This window comes from Cydia strobilella, chromosome 1 (assembly GCF_947568885.1).
Source record: "Cydia strobilella chromosome 1, ilCydStro3.1, whole genome shotgun sequence".
NCBI classification, from domain to species: domain Eukaryota; kingdom Metazoa; phylum Arthropoda; class Insecta; order Lepidoptera; family Tortricidae; genus Cydia; species Cydia strobilella.
Genome location: NC_086041.1, coordinates 26,792,498 through 26,813,361, shown reverse-complemented (window position 1 = coordinate 26,813,361; position 20,864 = coordinate 26,792,498). Strand labels below are relative to the sequence as shown.

Here is a 20,864-nt window from a genome sequence, read left to right as displayed (position 1 = left end):
CTGTATATGTTGTTAATAACAAATCAGTTCATAAATATCCAGAATGTAACCGTGAATGTGAATGTGTGTGTATGTGTGAGATTCATAACCGATTTGATCTTTAGCTATACTTTTTGGGACATCACGCATAGTTACGTATGCACTATATGCACTCGTACGGTTCGTTTTGACTTTCTGAGAGTACCTACTACGTATATAGGTAATACTTTCTGTATAGAACTACAAATACCAGTTGTGTACCTTACTGGTACGGAGTAGAACTAGGTGGGATTAGATAATGATTATGTGTACGTTTCTTACCTAGTTGAACCAGTTTTGTTTAAGAGACCCATCCGCGACGAGAAGAAAACATTGTTCTTTATCTGATTAGTCGGTGATTACAATAGTGAAGTGGATACTTATAAACCTAACCTATAGATTTTTTGTCTAGGTCTTGTAAGTTGTAAGTATTTACATAGTACACATATGCTGATGTACCTTTTTAACGTCTTTTTAGGGTTCCGTACCCGTTCCGTACCAAAGGGTACAGACTGGACCCATACTATTACTAAGACTCCGCTGTCCGTATGTCTGTCACCAGGCTGTATCTCATGAAACGTGATAGCTAGGCAGTTGAAATTTTCACAGATGACGTATTTCTGTTGCCGCTATAACAACAAATACTAAAACCAGAATAAAATACATATTTAAGTGGGGCTCCCATACAACAAACGTGATTTTTTTGCCGTTTTCTGCGTAATGATATGGGACCCTTCGTGCGCGAGTCCGAAACGCGCACTTGGCCGGTTTTTTTATTTTACATAATTTAACGTTAACTTTGGGCTGCAGTTAATATGGGTAATAGTGCGCATAAGGTCAGTTGTTTTTGGTCACGGACACACTTTATGCGATTTCGAAACGTATGTACTGTACCCTATTAGTCCTGGTTCCTTCTCATTCGGTATTATTTACAAAATGAATATTGAATACTAGTTAGTAGAACACAATGCTTTCTCCGTCTAGGTCAACTTATCTAACCTCGTATTTTGACAGACATGGAATCGGTTAAAAGTAGGCGCGACACTCGGTACTAAATTAGTACTACTAATACTTTGTGATATAGTTACCCAAAATAAAAATCGTTTTAGCGTAGGAGCATGTTTATTTTTTATATCATGTGTATTTTTGGTGTATTTAATATTACTTGTTTGTGTTGTGCAGATGTGAAGACAATTCTGAAGTCGGTGTCTGGGCGGCTGCGGTCGGGCGAGCTCACGGCCATCATGGGGCCCTCGGGCGCCGGCAAGTCCACGCTGCTCAACATACTCACAGGATACAAGTAAGCTTATCATCATCATCACTGACATAACACCATGTTTAAAATATTATACATAATTAAATGAGACGCGACTGTTCCATATACATACGTTACGTATGAGGGTATCAGACTGAGGCAGTACAGTAGTACCTAGTATCTCTTGCCCTAATTAGGCATAGGTATGAAAATTACAACCAAAACAAGTGTTTCGTGAACCAAGATTGGTACAGAACGCTAAAAATGAGCGCTTAAATTATGCCTAAATTATGGCTTCATCATATCAAATTATTATTTCATTTCAAAAGTGAAGGATAAAGATAAAAGTTGAAGTACGTTTTGACATTGGAGCATATTTTATTGAGGTTACAGACACGCATATCTCCTTTTGTGTGTTGTGTTCCTAAATAAAGAAACTTAACCCATCGAAAAAACGTTTTACATTTATATACAAAATACCTAGTCTCAAAAAATTGTATGTTCTTTGAATCTTAATAGACACTGTAGAGTCATTATATAATGATCTACTGAAGCAGTTAGTTAGTAGCCCTGTTTAGATTATCCTTATTCATTTGTAGAATACATTATAATCAAATGTAGATTGCCATAACATGAATAAAGTGAATACTTAATCAACGGATATGTCGCACTTTATGATGAGTTGGTGGGTCAATTTCGTGATGCACTTTGCTGTGTTAGATGGGAGTTGAATACTCAATTAATCACTATCTTCTACTTATAAAGATATTCCAATGAAATCAGCGCAATGAAATGAATACGTGTAGTGCGTCATATTTATTTTGATATCGTCGGACATAAGTTGTATATTTTCGGCAAGACTGCGTGAAGCCTCAATATTCATAGGTGTCGAGACTCTCGAGTGTCTCGACATTACTGAAGAGTTGTTGGGCGGTGCTGCCGACGTACTAGTTTGCCGACTTGCGTCAACCACTGCACAGTATGTGGTTTAAGGCAAGAGCGATGAGAAACCCAATGTGTTGTTTACTGACTTCTTACAAATTGAAGTTGATATACCTATGAATCCTATGATGTGTAGAAGTATAAACTCAGACGCGGCTGGAGCTGGTATCCATATTCAGTCCACACGCGCACACATTCGCAATAAGCAATAGGTAGAAGTAGCATGATCACATACTTGTCAAGAGAGCTAGGGCGTCTACAGAATATGTTCAACATAATGCTCGATGAAGTGTTTGGACAAATTGTGTGTGTAGCTCAACAGATTCTGGTTTTGTTCAAATATGTACTAACTACATTTGAACGAAAATCAGACTCTGTTGTGGTAATCTTCACAGTTCACTTTGTGCACGACTTTGTCCTTTAACCTCTGATCGTCTTTATCTATCCGCCCCAGCCTTTAGCGTACACCACAGCATAGTCGGTTGCTGCCATATTACACGTTTCAATCATTCACTCGTAAGTCGCAGCGTTTGTACAACACGGACATGCGCGAAATAGGAATTATCCCAACCATCATAGCCGACTTTATTACTGCATACATTTACGTAACGCTGTTTACTGAACTAGCTAAAGACGTGATTCAATGGCCGTGTCATATGGAAGGATGAATTATACATATATAGGTAATACATGTGATAAATTACTTAGTCCCTCTTGTTTTATACATGCTTACAATTACTCAATTCAATCTCACATGTGTGTTTAAAACTACTTCCCCTTTTTTTCTTTACCTATTGCAAAGGGAAACAAACAGCATATAATTTGCACATACAGTTTAACAAATTAAGTTAATACAACAGCCAGAACAGTTTCCACTTATAGGTTTAATTATTGCTCTGAGAGAAACAACATGCACGTATGTAAATAAACAAGGCAATTACAAACTAAAACTAAAAGTTATGCAATTGTATATGCTTACACTGACACGTGCAGTATTATTCACATGGTGAAACGTTATGCGGATTTAACATGTAATTGATGTATTTTAATTTTCTGTATGAAAATGTATAGGTACCGTTACCGTTACATACTGGCCAAAATAGGTTGATCAATGTGGCATTGTCACCAAATATTTGTTAGTTATATGTTTAACAAGGCCTGTAACGTAAAGTATACAATAGTTGATTGTTAACCAAGGGATGAAAGGTACTCATCTCTGCCGAGGTATTTTGGCGCTCGAACGCAGTGAGAGCGCCAATAGTCCGAGGCTGAAAAGATGCCTTTCGCCCGAGTTAAACACTCTTCTTTTCATTTCGAATACGAGGAAAGTAAAATGCATGTGTTTTTTTAAGACATGACCAAGTATAATTTTTTAAGGGGACCTTCAGTTAACAATTTAGGCAAAATTGTCTCTATTTATGGAATGGAGAGTCAAATATCAGAATGGAAATTGTATAACAAATCCATTTAAACAATCCGTCTGCTCGTTTGCCTCCTATTTCATAAAAAAAAAATTAATAGCTTTTCGTAAAAAAATTCAAAAAATCGTACTTCGAGCGTAAAATGCTCTAGTGCAGACACGTATCATTTTCTGCACACCTTTTAGGACAACAATGACCCTCTTTCAGAGCATGAGAAATGATAATTCTGTATATGAATAAAGTACACTGGGGAATGCATAGGTGAACGGCCGTTATGTTTGTATAATCATACAAAAAGTACCGTTTCTTCATATTATACATATATTTCCTACTACAAGATTGATTCAAAATTATGAGTTAAAATTTTACTAATCAGCCTATTATCGTAATTTAAAACTACCTATGGTATAGTGTTAACTGATGTGCCATCAGAAAGATTTCAAAATTGCAAAATTTCCACATTGAAAAATTTCGGAAATTTCTTATATTTTTGTTTTAGGATCGAAATTATCTGTTCCAAAATATACTTTCCTTAATTTTCTATGAAACAATCCTATAATTTACGAGAACTTTTTCAACTTTATTGAATATTTCCGCAACTTGCACATCTGGCATAGGTATGTTATGGTATTGAATTTTAGGCACATACTTATATGGATAGTATAACTGTATATGTAGCAAGTAGGTAGGTAGAGTAACTTCATGATATGTGGTACATATTATTGAAACGATGACGTTTCTATTGATTACATACTTGTTGTTTGCTAGACGATCAGAGTTCAAGTTGCCATGCAATGTCCGGCTTAACGGAGTTGTAGGTTGAATTACTAATTACCAACGTTACCACGTTACCACGGTAACAAAAAAGCCTGCCTAACCGCATTTTTGTTCTTACATCCGACTCACGCTTGACTGTAGATTTCTAATAGGTTTTTCTGTCATCTTTATATAGGTAAAGATAATTGCAATAATTGCGAAGGCCAAAGGCCCAGATTCGCGTAAAGACGAATGCCCGAAAGGTCCCGAAGAGGCGTGCCTACCCGTGGCCGACGCCGATGGTCGAGCTGCGATGCGAGGGGAGGTTAGTGCTCAGACAAAGAACTTAGTTCAAGTGTGAATTCGATGACTGATGGCCGAACCCCGTGTAGAGCTAAAGGCCCGGAGCGCCCGAGAGAGGCGCGCCTTTAGGTTCGAGTGTGAGTCGGACTGAAGGAAAAATATGCAACTAGGCTGTATATGGCACACAGCCGCAATGGTACTTGTACTATTGTTCGGTTTGTTCCGTATTTGAGTACCTATACTACATTCCTGCAACTCTCTCTCTTGGGCCTTCGCTATTAAAATACTTGAGAAAGTTGCGGGAAGCCTGCACGTTTCGGACGCTCCGAGCTTTCGGCCTTACGTGGAGCTCGGCCTTCGGCCTTCGCATTTGGGCTTTGGGGTATTTGATCATTTTGATCTTGCAATCCGAGCTTTGCATCGGTTTTGTATATAAACAAGATCAATCGTAAAATATCGGGGAAACTCCCACATTTTTTTTACAACTTGTTAAATGCACTTTTCGTGGGGTAGTCACACAAATCTCTGTTTTGACATTTTGCTGGGACGTCAGTTAGCCGCGACCACGACCAGTGAAACCTGTGTCGAAACGTCGGTAAATAAAGGTAACAAAATAAATTCGCGATAGACCCGTTTCTAAATGTGATTTAACTTGTTATAATCCTACGTATTATATTTTTGTGTTAATTAACTAAGATCTATCAAATGACATTGCTCTTTTCAAAAGACGTCCCCATCGACTGACGAGATCACTAAGTAAATAACGCAAATGAGGGTTATTTTAGCTCCGAATGCGCCGTTTCTATCGCAAAATGAGCGCCATATCTGTCACCGGTACATTCAATTCCAAGTAAAGGCTTATTTCCTAAGCATCGATATAAAAACTATGCATATATATAGCTATTGTAGTTACAGAGATATAAGCCACCGCACCAAAATACTTTCCGTTACATCACTTACATCTGGTTTTTGATTCGACCCATTCGGGTTTTTCAAGAAGTTTCACTCACGTTTCACGTTCAAAAATAAAATATTGGTAAAACTTGTGTGAGTATTATATTCTTTGTACTGAACCCTTGAAACGCGAGTCGGACTCGAACTTGACCGGTTTTTTTAAGTTCGTAACTATGAGTACGAGTACGTTGTGTACGATCTTATTGAATAAAATTTCAAATATTCTTTAATCTAATACTCTTGGCAGAGCGCGGTCTGATGGTCTGATTTAAACATTTTAAACGTCGTTTCTATGGCAATTTCACTTTTATGAATCACTTCTTGCAACCAACTTGTAAATAAAGACATTTTGATAAAGTTTGAACGAAGATTTTAGCTTGGTAGTTAGTATTGATGTGACATATGACATATGTGATTTAGCACCGCGGACAGTGGTTCTGCAAACCGGATCTATCGTTATCAAGTGGCTGGAGCGATCCAGGTCACGCGGTCAGTTGCAACTCATCGGAAAACCGGGCGCGGGCGCCACTGCTGTGTCCGAGCTCTGAGCACTATGTACGCGGGCAAAACAAACCGTATGAACATGCGGACAAAACAACAACGACAAAGTTGGAACTCACTAATCTCACAATCAAAGCCAAATGCCTTACACTGATGCGCCAGACACTGTAGGTATCGGTCGAAGTAAGGCAAAGCAGACAGCAAACAAAGTTGAATTTGTAACTAGAAGAATCACTAACAAAAGTCGAACTATTCTGTTAAGGAATACGTAAATCTATATATATATATATATATATATATATATATATATATATATATATATATATATATATATATATATATATATATAAATGCACGTGTCCTGACCGATTGATTGACTGACTCATCAACGCAGAGTCGAAACTACAAAAGCTAGTAATAAATATATATTACTAGCTGTTGCCCGCGACTTCGTACACGTGGATTTGTATGTTGGTGGTTATATATTCTACATGAGCACAATATAGAACATTATGCAGCAAAAGATATCAGTAGGGACGGTTAATCATTTGTTAATAATTATACAACGCATGAAATTTGTCTTTCACTAACTACGAAGTTTCAAGACCCTAATTGAAAAAAAATGTTCCCGATATAATCCCTCTCGACCCTCTTAGAAGATTTACAAGTCCACTATTTAAAAAAAATATTCGCTCCCGAAACTATTAATACAAACTTTTCAAAAACGGTGTAAGTAATCAGTTTTCGTCTATTTTAATATAATGCCCTTTTTACCAAGTTTCAAGTTCCTAGCTTGTACCACATATAAACTTACATTGAAATAACTTTTTTGGAATCTTATACAATGCCTTTCTAAGAAGTTTCAAGCCTTTGTAATAGATTTACTTTCAGCCCCTTTTTAACCCTTTTAGGGGATGAATATTTAAAAACGCTTAAATTACTTTTCTTGTATTCTAATAATATGCCTTTATACAAAGATTCAAGTCCCGCACTCAAAACAATATTTGATCTCCATACAAACTTTCAACCTCATTTTTACCACCTTGGGGGATGAATTTTAAATAATGCTGAAATAAGTTTTTTTCTCTTTTAAGTATATATCTTTCTATGAAGTTTCAAGTACCTAGCTTAAAATAAAATTAGGACCACGACAAACTTTCAACCCCTTTTTAACCACTTTAGGGGATGAATTTTTAAAAACGTTGATATCACTTTTCTTGTATTCTAATAACATGCCTTTATGTATAGATTCAAGTCGCGCAGTTAAAAAATGTTTGACCTCCATACAAACTTTCTACCCCTTTTTCACCACCTTAAGGGATGAATTATCAAAAACGCTGAAATTAGCTTTCTTCTCTTTTAATGATATACCTTTTAACGAAGTTTCAAACTCTTAGCTTAAAATATAATTTGGATCCTATACAAACTTTCAACCCCTTTTTAACCCTTTTAAGGAATGAATTTTTAAAAACGCTGAAATTACTTTACTTGTATTCTTATAATATGCCTTTATACAAAGATTCAAGTCCCACACTCACAAAAATATTTGATCTCCATACAAACTTTCAACCCCTTTTCACCATCTTGGGGGATGAATTTTTAAAAACGCTGAAATGAGTTTTCCCTTTTTTTTATTATAATTAATAAACATTTATATTATAAAATTTGACCCCCAAGACAAACTTTCATTCCCTTTTTAACCCCCTTAGGGGTTGAATTTCCAAAAACGTCAATATTTTTTTTTTGTAATCGGCTATTATCCCTTTGTAGGAAGTTTCAAAGTATTTGTAATGGATTAATTCAAACTTTCAACCCTTTTTTAACCCATTTAGGCGATGAATTTTTAAAAACGCTGAAATCACTTCTTGTATTTTAATAATATGCCTTTAACGAAGTTTCAAGTCCCGCACTCAAAAAAATGTATGATCTCTATATAAACTTTCAACCCCTTTTTCACCACCTTAGGGGATGAATTTTGAAAAACCCCTTCTTAGTGGATACTAACGTCATAAAAGCTACCTATTGTGAAAAATTGAGCTCTCTAGGTTCAACGGTTTGGGCTGGACGTTGATTTAAGTGAGTCAGTCAGTCAGTCAGGACTTTTACGTTTATATATATAGATTTACTTACTTATAAGCTATTTTTCTTTTCTGTCATACTTTTGTTTAGACGCCGTTTTTCTCTTGAAATCTGCTGAAACCACACAACCGCAATATGTGTGGAAACTCATTTTTAATCACTATTACAAAAATAGCATTATCTATCCGTTACTTGAATGCGACAGTCATAAAATGTACGAGTACCTATAAGGCTTTGCTTCATTACCGTTAAATAGCGGCACCGTTTACTATTTATAAAATTAAATAAAAGCTTGTAATCAGTGTTACTTGTTCACTGTTTATACAAAATTATACAAGAGTCAGACCGAGCTAACTCTTCACAGACTTTGGAATGACATAGTGTGGATGGGCCATCATAATAAATGAAATTCTTTCGCAGAAGTAGCAATTGTTGTGGTGTACTTCTCAATGCCAGGACATTGTACGCATTGCAGATAATTCAAATATTATGTAAACACGACTGACATAAAGGAATGCATGAATATAAACTACTTTTGTAGCTTCTAGCGCGTTTCTTTTGTCAGCCACGGGAATGCTCTAAAATATCGTATTCGTATCTATACTAGGTATTACAATCTGATAGGTACTTAGTCATCAAGACGAGAGAAGGTTTATTCCTTAGCTGTCCGGCTAAGCTACGTATCCTACTCAATTTAAAGTTTTACCATTATACAGATTAGATGAGATTTCTTTATTTCATGATAAAAATATGTTTCAATTTACTGTTAATAGAACAATACACTTTTACCGATAGCATTGCTGCGCGCAAGTGAAACAAAACGCTACAAATAATCTTTGCCCTTGGCAGACAAGCATCAACGTCAATCGATAGCAATTAAAAATATCGATTCTTACCTAGATCGATTGTAGCTCAGCTTATCTCAGGTTTTGTTGCTAACTCAATACAAATTAGGTACCTACTCACAGAATTCTATAAATGTTTGTATAATTAAGAGCTAGTGTTTCTTGATATAAACTTGTGGTTGCGACCTTCTGGGGGGCCATACATAGGCAAAAAAAAAACTGAACACGATTTACAAATAGCGGAAGAGCACGGGGTTACGTTGTAAGAAAGTTTGAAAAGCACTCGTAGAATAACAATATAAACTAGTCAACAATATAAATCATAAATATTTTCACAAGCAGAACAATTTGCAAAAAAATAATTTATTTATTTCAAAAGATCCTTTTAATGCCAGCCTTTTGAACGATACTGAAACACAAATTAAACGTTCACTTCACCATTATACAGTCATAGTAATCGTATGTTCTCAATGTAATTTTTTATCCCCAGGACGTCAGGAATGGAAGGCAGCATCACAGTGAACGGCATGGAGCGGAACCTGTCGAGCTTCCGCAAGCTCTCGTGCTACATCATGCAAGACAACCAGCTGCACGGCAACTTGACGGTCGAGGAGGCTATGGCGGTTGCCACCGCGCTCAAACTGCCCTCTACAACCTCTAAGGCTGACAAACGCGAAGTGGTAAGTGCCTACCCCGGCTTTTGTGAAGTCCGGTAAGAAGCATAACAGTGAATGGTATGTTTCGCAAGCTCTCGTGCTATATCATATAGGACAACCAGCTGCACGGCAACCTGACTGTCAAACAGGCTATTGCGGTTGCCACCGACCTCAAACTGCCCTCTACAACCTCTAAGGCTGACAAACGCGAATCGATAAGTAGTTTCCCCAGTCTAGTGAGGTTCTACAAGCAGCATCATTAAATGGTCATCACACTGGCGCCGCATCCGGAAACCGCATCAATAATTAGTAGATACCTCGATTAATTGAAGCGTTGTAACGAAACAGAAAACAATTGTTGAGTCAATAATTGTTTTTGTTATCCTGTTTGTTTTTGTGTAAGTTAGAAACCATCCTTGACATAGTTTATTAAAATTGTTATTATGTTATTGTACCTACGTTTATTAATTTGCACAAAAGTTTAGGAGTAATGATGACCATATAACTATGTCCGTATAAAAAAATATGCTTATTATGCAAATGTATACCTGGTTATAATCCACGCATAGCAACTAGCAAGGCAAATAAGAAAAGAACAGCTGAACGACCAATTTCTCCGGTGTAACACAGCCAACACAATGAAAAATGCAAATTTCGCATTTGCAATAATTTGCATTATAAAGATATGTTATAAAATGTTCCCTATAAAAATCAGATACGTTCTAGTCGTCTGTAATATCCTTATAACAACAATACCTAAAACTTTAAAGTAACTTCCTTCTTTTGAGTGTATTAGCCTACGCCGAAAGTAATTGAGTATTTTGTTGTTAAAACTGGTTTCGTGCCAACCATGCATAATAAGACAGGCGTACGCACCGAGAATATTGTACATTGTCTTACGCATTTTAAGATTGACTCATTTGTTAGGATTCCTTACGATACGATGTTTTCCCGTCACTAAAACTAGCGGCAGGAAAGTATCAACATCACACACACACACACATCACACATGATATCAACATCTAAATTACAAATAAATCTGGTTCGAGTCTGGTACTTGTTTAAAAGTACTCCACCTTAGCCGGGTAGGTACTTTGCTACCAGTGCTTTTTAACGAATAAGGTGAAACAATTTGCATTGATTTGCAAACTTGATGTTTGTGAAACTACGGGTGAAGAGGAGATTGACAAATATATCTACATTTAGCCTTTCACTCTCATTCTTATACCATAGGTAGAAGCTTCTGTTCACCTGTGAAGGACGCATATTCATCGTTGTGTTATTAATTCCAGATCCAAGAGATCCTCGAGACGCTCGGTCTGGCGGAGCACCACAAGACCATGACATCGAATCTCTCCGGAGGACAGAAGAAGCGTCTCTCCATAGCCCTCGAGCTGGTCAACAACCCGCCCATCATGTTCTTCGACGAACCGACCTCAGGCCTCGACAGCTCCTCGTGTTTCCAGTGCATATCTCTGCTGAAGACGCTAGCGAGTGGAGGAAGAACTATAATATGCACGATCCATCAGCCGTCTGCTAGATTGTTCGAAATGTTTGATCACCTGTACACTTTGGCCGATGGACAATGCGTGTACCAGGGTAGCACGGGGAAATTAGGTACGTAAATATTTGCCACAGAAGCTCCTTTTTTAATCAATAGGGAACACACGCACACACACGAACCTTAACTGGTATATGTATAATGTCTTGTTAGTACAACTAATGTTATAATTGTACTAACAAGCTAACGAAAGCTTGTTTATGTATAACCTTCCTTTTGCTTCGCCGTATTCTGATAAAAATAAAGGACGCAAGACTGATACTAAGATGAACGGATGGGTTATAAGTGGTTTTCAAACTGACGGATTTGTTACCGAGTTTGGTTTTTTCCATTGCCTTTAAATAATCAGTTAAATAAATCTGCCATACGTGACGTCTGAGTTAAATTGGCATGTAACCTTTAACATATTTATCAATAAAGAGTAAAAATAATCTGGATTGTTATTGCAGTCTCATGGCTGGGCAGTTTGGACCTGCAGTGCCCGTCGTACCACAACCCGGCGTCCTTCATCATCGAGGTGTCGTGCGGCGAGTACGGGGACCACACCGGCAAGCTCGTGCGCGCTATTGACAACGGAAAACACGACATTAGGTAACTAAATTGATGATAGATGTCATACATTCGCCATCAGATATATCGGAGCGACTGTACACTAAAAAAATTAAGAAGGGCGTCTCGTGGCTGGATTTGTGCGTCTACAGCTTTCGCAGTTAACGCAATCATCAGCATTCGCTGTTGGCGTCAACCGCGACAGTTGTAGATGCTAGCCAAGTATATGACATCCAATTGTCATTGTGTACGCCGTTAATTACTTTTTTCATGTTTTCATTTCAAGTGTAGACGAAGCTATGCAATTATGAGATGTAATAAAAGTCTTATATTATATGGATTTCAAATGTTATCAGACCTTTCGAAATGAATGCAGACTGTACAACTTCTAAAAGATAGAACTTAATTAAAATTCTTCTCTCTTTTAAAATAAATAAATATTATAGGACATTCTTACACAAATTGACTAAGCTCCACAGTAAGCTGAAGAAGGCTTGTGTTGTGGGTATTCAGGCAACGACATATATAACATATAAATACATAGAAAACACCCACGACGCAGGAACAAATATCTGTGCTCATCACACAAATAAATGCCCTTACCGGGATTCGAATCCAGGACCATCGGCTTCATAGGCAGGGTCACTACCGACTAGGCCAGATCGGTCGTCAAAATCGTTAAAATAATCTTTGTATACATTTTCAGAAACGGCCAACCTTTCCCTGAGGCGAAACTGCCTAATCTGAACAACAAAGAAGACATGCAGAACTCTCTGAACGCGGAGTGGAACAAGAACGACCTGTCGCAAGTGCAAGACAAATTCAAAGAAGACAAGTCTAACGGTTCGAACGGCACCGGCGCTGGAAACTTGCAGAACGGAATTCTGCAGTTTGCGGCCAATGAGATCGCCAAGGGAAAAGGTTTGTAAATCCTGCCATATATTGATAGTTCGATCGGTGAAAGACTCAATATAGACGCAGTTTATATTTCACGTTGAACTATATTTCATGAATAATAAACTATTTAAGTTTTGTGTTTAAAAAAAAAGGAATCTTTGGCGTTGTCAATTTGAATTTAAGACGCTACGGAAATCAAAATTCTTGACTGTACATGATTGTGCGACTATATGTATTATCTTGATTGTGCAGATATACTATTTATTTTAAAAGATGTCTAGAGGAAGATAGGCATGAATGACGTGTAAAAGTACCCTAACTTCAAACTTCAACATTTATTTGCTGAATAAATGTAGAAGTTTGAATTAACGATATTTATATTACATTGATGAACTGATTTCAATACAAACAAGCATAATTGACACGGTGATATCTAAGGGTGAAGGTTGAACGAAGCTACTTCCTGTTTGTATGAAGTTGTTTTTCCTCGTTTCACTCCGTAATAGAACTACGGATTAATCATCAGCTCTTATGAAATAAAACTATGAAAACGGATTATATCGTCGGATTATGACGTCGGGATGTATTATAAATTCAATATACGCGATATAATCCGTTTTCATAGTTTTATTTCATGAGTAACTATCGCGGTAACCGAAGACAACATCAGCTCTTATATTATTTTTGCGTAACAGTAATATTCAATTTTAATCATTTAGTCTGACGTGTATGTAAACTGCCCTTGTAATGACATCAGAGACGGGCGATAGTTAATTTGATCAAGCCAATTTACTGCGTAATCATTGTGTTGACTTTTATCTCGAAGGAAGTTTATAATGAATTGCTACTTTCAACGAAAAAAACCTTATCAAAATAGCAGTTTTAGTCGAGGATATAAGATAACTAGATCCCCAACAAGGAGGACCGGCGATCTGATTGAAAGCCTGAAGCCGTTGAATGTAATGGAGCTCATCGAATTCTGATAACAACCTTATAGGTAACTAATTAATGCAGTATTTTTCTCAAACATACGTGGAAATATTGTAGTGATGATGCATTAATAGATTCTGAAACATTATGTTGGGCGTCGTTCAACCGAGACACACCGGCAGTGGATTTTTGTACAACGTTGTTGGCCGTATTATATATAGTGAATGTAATTACGATCACCGACGGACTGGTGTAGTCGATCCTTCAAAATGGAATAGCGCTCTACCTAAGTTTTTTCTTAATTTGATATATTTCTCTTTGGTTGAGGTTACTGTCGTGCATTTATTGATCGTGTAATATTTGCAGGCTCGCCCCTGGCGGTGCAGGTGCAGGTGCAGGTGCAGATGGAGCTGGAGAAGCCGGACAACACGGAGGCGGCGCTGCTGGGCGGCGAGGCGTCGCCGCGGCGCTACGCCACCTCCGAGCTCTCGCAGTTCTGGGTCGTGCTCAAGCGCACCTTGCTCTTCAGTCGGCGAGATTGGGTCAGTCGCTGTAGCTCTTATATGTATTCTAATTAGGTTCAATTTCTAACTGAACCCTACCTACTACTTCATAAAAAAATATAGTGTAAACAATCTTAGACTTATCTACTTTAGAGTTAGCTTTCGTCCATATAGCACTAACGCTGTTCTGGGTTGTGGTAGAGTCAAGCCGATCCTCCACTTGCAGTATACCGATTAAGGAATTCAATAATAAATAAACAGCCACGGATGTCAAAGGCATAAAGATCACAATGTGCTTGTGGCATATTAGTGGCTCAGAACTATTTAACGAATATGTTAGATCATACACAACAGAATACGAGGCCTAATTTTTTGCCCGCCTTCATGATGGATTATGATTTTAGCAGTTTTTGTACATGTGTTCCACCGTAGCGTCTAAACCACGCGTGCCAAAGCGTACAAAAAAATACGAATAACATAGTTGGCAGTTTAAAGTTATTCAAACGTTTTGCTTTTTGCTAACCATAAAAATGAAATATTGTCTTCGGTTACCGCGATAGTTACTCATGAAATAAAACTATGAAACGATATAATCCGTTTTCATAGTTTTATTTCATAAAAATGAATTTGACAGACGCTGATGTACCTACGTCTGTTCGCGCACGTGCTGGTGGGGCTGCTGATCGGCGCGCTGTACTACAACATCGGCAACGACGGCGCCAAGGTGCTGTCCAACCTCGGCTTCCTCTTCTTCAACATGCTGTTCCTCATGTACACCTCCATGACCATCACGATCCTCAGCTGTGAGTACTATAACGTGTCATATAAACTACCAAACACCGATCGCTTGGTATTTTTCAGTCACTCTTTTGTCAAGCCAATAAGGGTGATAACCAGAGCTACCAAAAGTAGATGCGAACGGCATACAAAAAAAATGTTTCAGCACCCCTCCTAAGGGAAACTTTTTTAAGAACTGCGGGTCAAAAATTTTGTTTTGACCTCTAGTATGCGTGTGCCAAACGGCTAACCTGTACATCGATTTGCGATATTTTTTTGAAATTGAGGTCGAGCGGCTTCCACTATACTGGTTTGTAGGTACACATATACACAATGAGGCAAAATACGTATAATCGGTTTTGAATGTTGATTGTTGTTTGTTTGCAGTCCCTCTGGAGATGCCCGTGCTAGTAAAAGAGCATTTTAATCGCTGGTACTCACTGCGCTCCTATTACCTGGCCATCACTGTCTCCGATATACCATTCCAGGTAATTTATTAACTAATTAAAGTTAACTAGTTTAATCTAAGACTTTCATCATATAACTTAAGAAGTAGAAGGTTTTAACATGTCTATAAGGAATATGTAAGAAAATTTGGTTTTAAAGTCGGTTTATTTTACAGAAGAATGACGCATATTAAAAATCTTAACTCATACCATAGAGGAACTTATACTAGAGCGGTACTGTCATAGTAAATTTTGTAACCCCAATAAATTCACTGCCATCTGTCGACACACTTTAAAACTAAAATTGAAGATTTGTAAAAATACGATGAAATGTATTTAAATATAGATAAATGATTTTTTTTATTTGCATTAATTATTTTGATGATTTTGACCCATGTTCTTTCACTGATATGCGTTAAAATTGTTAAATAACAAACGAAACCGTCAACGCCATCTATACGACTGTAGGCCAAAACTAGTAGCGCCCTCTGAACGAGAATCAAATTTTTTTTATTTTCGAGGCACGTTTTTTCCTTAGACTGTATCCATCTATTACGGAGTTATATCTATTTTTGCTCATACCTTATTCACCTATGATCCACCTATGTTGAAACCTTCCGGTACGGTTGTAGGGTTTACATGCCAGCTCTAACAGCGTGTGTAATCCACTCATCCTTCACTTGTGCGCGAGGTCAACACATTGATACATTTGATAAGTTTAATATAATAAATAAATGATTATTATAGGACAAGTTTACACAGATCGACCTAGTCTTGTGTTGTGGGTACTAGCCGACGACACATCCATAACTCAAATAAATACCCTTACCAGGATTCGAACCCGGGACCTTCTGCTTCGTATGCAGGGCCACTACCAACTAGGCTAGTAATAAATATTAACTTATATAGCAGTAAATAATAAGGTGTAACATGGTTGTCACTGTCAGGCAATATTCTGCGTGATCTACGTGGTGATCGTGTACCTGCTGACGTCGCAGCCGCTGGAGTGGTTCCGCTTCTCCATGTTCCTGACGTCGTGCCTGCTCATCTCCTTCGTGGCGCAGAGCGTGGGGCTCGTGGTGGGCGCCGCCATGAACGTGCAGGTACACTGCCCGTTATTATTTGCTCTACAAACAGTCAACGGCATAAATATATATATACATTCCCAAGTTTCAAAAATATGTGTACGCTCTTACACCTTAGACCATAAAGTCGTGTTCACATATTTTTGAGCCATTTGTCTGGATCGATATTTTTGCTTTCGACTGTACACCACACCGTCCACACCCCCCTCTCAACATCATACTATGTATAATTATTGTCAAGCATTGCCGAACAGTTGCGACCACACAAACACATAGACACTCTTACATATATAACACTACGTCGCAAGCCGCGCCATTCAGATACAGCATACATTGTTTTCAATTAGAACAGCCTATAATCACCTATAGAACTCAAAAGTTAACCGGGACGGGTATCCAACTGGCGGGGTTTACTAATGTATTGCCAAAAATCGTTTCCCAAAGTATTACTTCCCAAACTATTTTACGCAAATTATCATTTGGCAAAATTTCATTTCGCAAATTTTCATAATCCAACCTAACCTAACCCAACCCAGTACGTCATTTTCATTTCGCAAGTATGGGGTTGGGAAATGAAATGGTTGCGAAGTAAAAAACTTGCTAACATTTCATTTGGGAAATGAAACTGATGCCATAAGTTTGTTGGGAAGTGAAATTTGGCGAAAAATATTTTCGCTAAACGGCGGTATCCCAACTGGCGGCAATCAGCAAAAAGCGACTAGCGGTGAGCGAGTTTTTTTTTCGCAACACAGTGCTTTTCTTTAAAAAAGCAGGTACTCGCCGGCAGTTTTTAATACTAAACTTTAACGTATGCAACTTTTTACCTAAACGGTATCTATAGCTGCCTCAATATGTGAGCGCCCATGTGTAGTGATCATGAGATGTTTTTTAAGCGATCTCTGCTAGATGTTTGACTATAAACTGTAGCTAGAGATCGCTAAAATATGTTCGTATATTTCAGAACGGCGTGTTCCTGGCGCCGGTGATGTCGGTGCCGTTCCTGCTGTTCAGCGGGTTCTTCGTGTCGTTCAACGCCATCCCCGTGTACCTGCGCTGGATCACGTACCTGTCCTACATCCGCTACGGGTTCGAGGGCACGGCGCTCGCCACCTACTCCTTCAACAGGGACAAATTAAAGTGCACTCAGGTGGGTACTGAGTACTCATTACTGTTCCTATAGAAGCGGTTGTTTTGTTTTTGAATTGGAGCCTTGTCAATAGCAAATCATTCGATTTTGGAATATATATGTACAAACGCTTGTGCGTGGAATTTCAGAAGGATAATATTCGGGTAATAACGCTTGAAAAAGTGGCTCATAAAAATAAATTTTAGCCGATTAGTTTCGAGTACTCGCATTTTTACTAACAACCATCGGGTCGTAAGGTAAATAAGTAATAACTAAGGCCTCGGTTGAGAATATCTCCTTTTCGGTTTATTCTAGCATGTAGTGTATTGTTTCTGTTGAACGCGGATTTACTGCGAATTTGAATGAGATGTCTGTCTATTACGCTGCCTATCGTGTTATTCATAGTTGTACAAATGTTTACTGGTATATCGACTGATTGGGTGACTTTTTGTCTTATCTGCCTTATGACCTATGATGGCGCTTTTTAGCACGTCAAAGCCAAGACAATGCATTAACCTATTCTAAGTTCTGACCAATCTCAATAGATATGTTGGAATTCTATATTCTTGTCTGCATGTGATCACATTACATCTGTCTAGGTTAGTTCATCAACTCATAAAACCATAGCAAGGCGAAATATGCAATAACTAAAACTTGTATTGTTTCCGCAGTCGTACTGTCACTTCAAGAACCCGCGCACGACGCTGGAGGAGCTGGACATGCTGGACGCGGACATCTGGCTGGACGTGGCGGCGCTGTGCGCCATCTTCCTCGTGCTGCGCATCTCCGCCTTCCTCTTCCTGCGCTGGAAGCTCAAGTCCACCAGATAAGCTACTCCGTGTGTTTACATATTATGGTAGATTATTGTAAGACTCGAGGTAGCTCGTATGTATACATTCATGTGCCGTTCTCAGGCAAATGCTATCGATTGTAACTGGCAGTTATACTTTCACAGATATCTATTACGACGGCCGTTAAAATGGTACCTTTTGTTTGAGAACGTCATATATAGTAAAATTAGCGTTCGTTACTGATTTTTATAAAAATGAACATCTCCAATGAGTAGCTGTGTTCATTTAGCGTCCCATACGAGGTTTTAAAGAATCTTTTAAAGAGGTCGTGATTTATAAATTGAGATAATGAATGAAACTAAAGAAAGAAATAATTATAGAAGTAAGAGTGAAAAGGCATGTTACCAATTTTCAAACGTATGTGTTAATGATCGTGAAATGTGTACTGAAATGAATGAAATTCAAATTTGAATTTTTAAGTAGTGGAATATTCTCCCAAAAATCGACTAAAAAAGTTAAATTATTAGGATGTTTCGCCTAGTCGACATAATTTGACGAAAAAAATCGTATGACAAAGATGTCGCATTAAATAAGAATAAATTCGTAGTTTAGAGGAAGTTGTGACTCTCTCTGTCACGAACTTATATAACTTGCTCAAATCGATTTAATACTGTTCGTTTTAAAACTTCATAATATATAACATGACAAATTGTATTTAAGATTTCCTGTTTGACATCCGAATGAAACTAAGTGCCTTGTTACAATCAAGTTATTTAAATTGTGATATCTAATGTTATTTATATTGTATTGCCAAAATTAGACAATTTACCAACTGACATACTTGCAAATAGTATACTTATGAACTGAACTGTTTTGTGAGCTGTACAAGACATTCCATATGCACAGATTATTCGTAAAGCATTTTAATAATAGTTATACCAAATTGTTAATATTTAAAATCATTATTTATTCGAGATCTGAAATGATATTGCAGTTATTGCGCAAAGCAACAACTTGGATTTTTGTTAAAAGTTAATGATTTTATATAGTTATAATACATCTCAAAGATATAGTTCTCATAATAACAACTTTGAGATGTATTCTACCCCCTTATTCATAAAACGTTACAGGCCTGATTTAGTTAAATTATGTTTTGTGCCTTTCTTTCAAATACATAATTCAAAATGCCAGATAAAACAATTCATAGCTACTTCAGCCCAGTAACGCGTTTATGGATAACGCCATAAGTCTCCATTGGTTATTGCCACTTTTAAAAATTAGAACCAAGTGTCTTGCCCTGGTATGGCTTGCCTTTTCCTATCTTTGTAAAGCTAAAATGATATAAGTATAATGTTATTCATAAGACGCCACCTAGGAGTATTCTAATTATAGCAATGGTGTTTGACTCTCGAAAACATATTACTCAAAAAATATTAATAAATACTTTACAGCTTTTTACGCAGGGATCACGGTCAATATTGTACTTAGCATAGTTCTTATTATTATTATTATTATTATACTCTAGGTAGAAAAAATCGACGGTTATGTTATTCGGTTAGTTTTAATTATAGTTAAGTATAAAATGTTTTGTATATTTTTAATAAATGGTTTATGAAGTAATTGTTATTTTTAACATTAGGTAGGTAAGCATTGCTTATCACCATGAACCTATATCCACCTTTATCTGTTTTTAACACAATAGTCGGTACCTACACTGAGCGCTTCAACTAAAATAATTCTGGCCATGGACAAAACACAGTTAGAAAATAATAATTGCATCCCAATAAAACGCAAGAATTAAGTAGGACGTAAGTCGATTTTTTTTTAGCCACCTACTAGTATTTGTTATTCGGCTTTGTGATTATTTTGGGAAAATAATCTCTTTTTTTTTGGGATTATTAAAAGAGCATAGAATAGATTTAAAGAAGCTCAAACTAAAAACACAACTATGTATAGGTACCTAATTTACCTTCACTCATTGTTTGTTTGTTTTTTACGCTTTGCTTTGATATAGTTGCTGGTGAGGCCGGCAGCGTTTACGTGCGTCGTTAGCCAATGAAACTTTTTGTTCAGGGAAAACCTTTGTAGTTACAAGAAACTCGCGTAAATAATCTTGCCTGCCTTTGTTTGTGAAACGGGTGTAGTAAGTAGGTATCTAAATTATTAGATTTTAGCACCATCCTTACGGCATTACAGTGAACAACTCTTGAGACTTAGGGACCGTTTCGTGGCTGTTGCTAAATGATGAACATAGACCAAGTAAGAGTTTCAGTTCCGTAGATCACTTACGTTTTTTTGTAAGAAAACGGCCTGTGTATGGGTCAAATATTATGTTGTGATATGATTTATTCGAAGCATTTTTTTCTTTAAATGGATCGTAAGTGTAAATAAATATGTACCTTGTTGTGTGCAAGAAGTCAAGTGTGGCTCTCAACGGTCAAGATTTCAGTTATTCGATTTTAGTATCTT

The 20,864-nt window shown here is 37.4% G+C and overlaps 1 protein-coding gene across 2 annotated transcripts in view; it reads left to right on the top strand.

The window, feature by feature from the left end:
• Positions 1 to 20,015, top strand: part of LOC134742434 (ATP-binding cassette subfamily G member 4) — a 41,600-nt gene extending 21,585 nt beyond the window's left edge. For both annotated transcript variants that reach the window (XM_063675585.1, XM_063675575.1), the window contains 11 exons: positions 1,201 to 1,318; positions 9,565 to 9,754; positions 11,023 to 11,347; positions 11,741 to 11,882; positions 12,547 to 12,761; positions 14,034 to 14,209; positions 14,805 to 14,973; positions 15,335 to 15,435; positions 16,341 to 16,496; positions 17,440 to 17,625; positions 18,276 to 20,015. In XM_063675585.1, coding sequence (XP_063531655.1) covers positions 1,201 to 1,318; positions 9,565 to 9,754; positions 11,023 to 11,347; positions 11,741 to 11,882; positions 12,547 to 12,761; positions 14,034 to 14,209; positions 14,805 to 14,973; positions 15,335 to 15,435; positions 16,341 to 16,496; positions 17,440 to 17,625; positions 18,276 to 18,434 — 1,937 coding nt within the window. In that variant the 3' untranslated portion in view covers positions 18,435 to 20,015. The remainder of the gene's footprint in view (positions 1 to 1,200; positions 1,319 to 9,564; positions 9,755 to 11,022; positions 11,348 to 11,740; positions 11,883 to 12,546; positions 12,762 to 14,033; positions 14,210 to 14,804; positions 14,974 to 15,334; positions 15,436 to 16,340; positions 16,497 to 17,439; positions 17,626 to 18,275) is intronic.
• Positions 20,016 to 20,864: the final 849 nt, after the last annotated feature.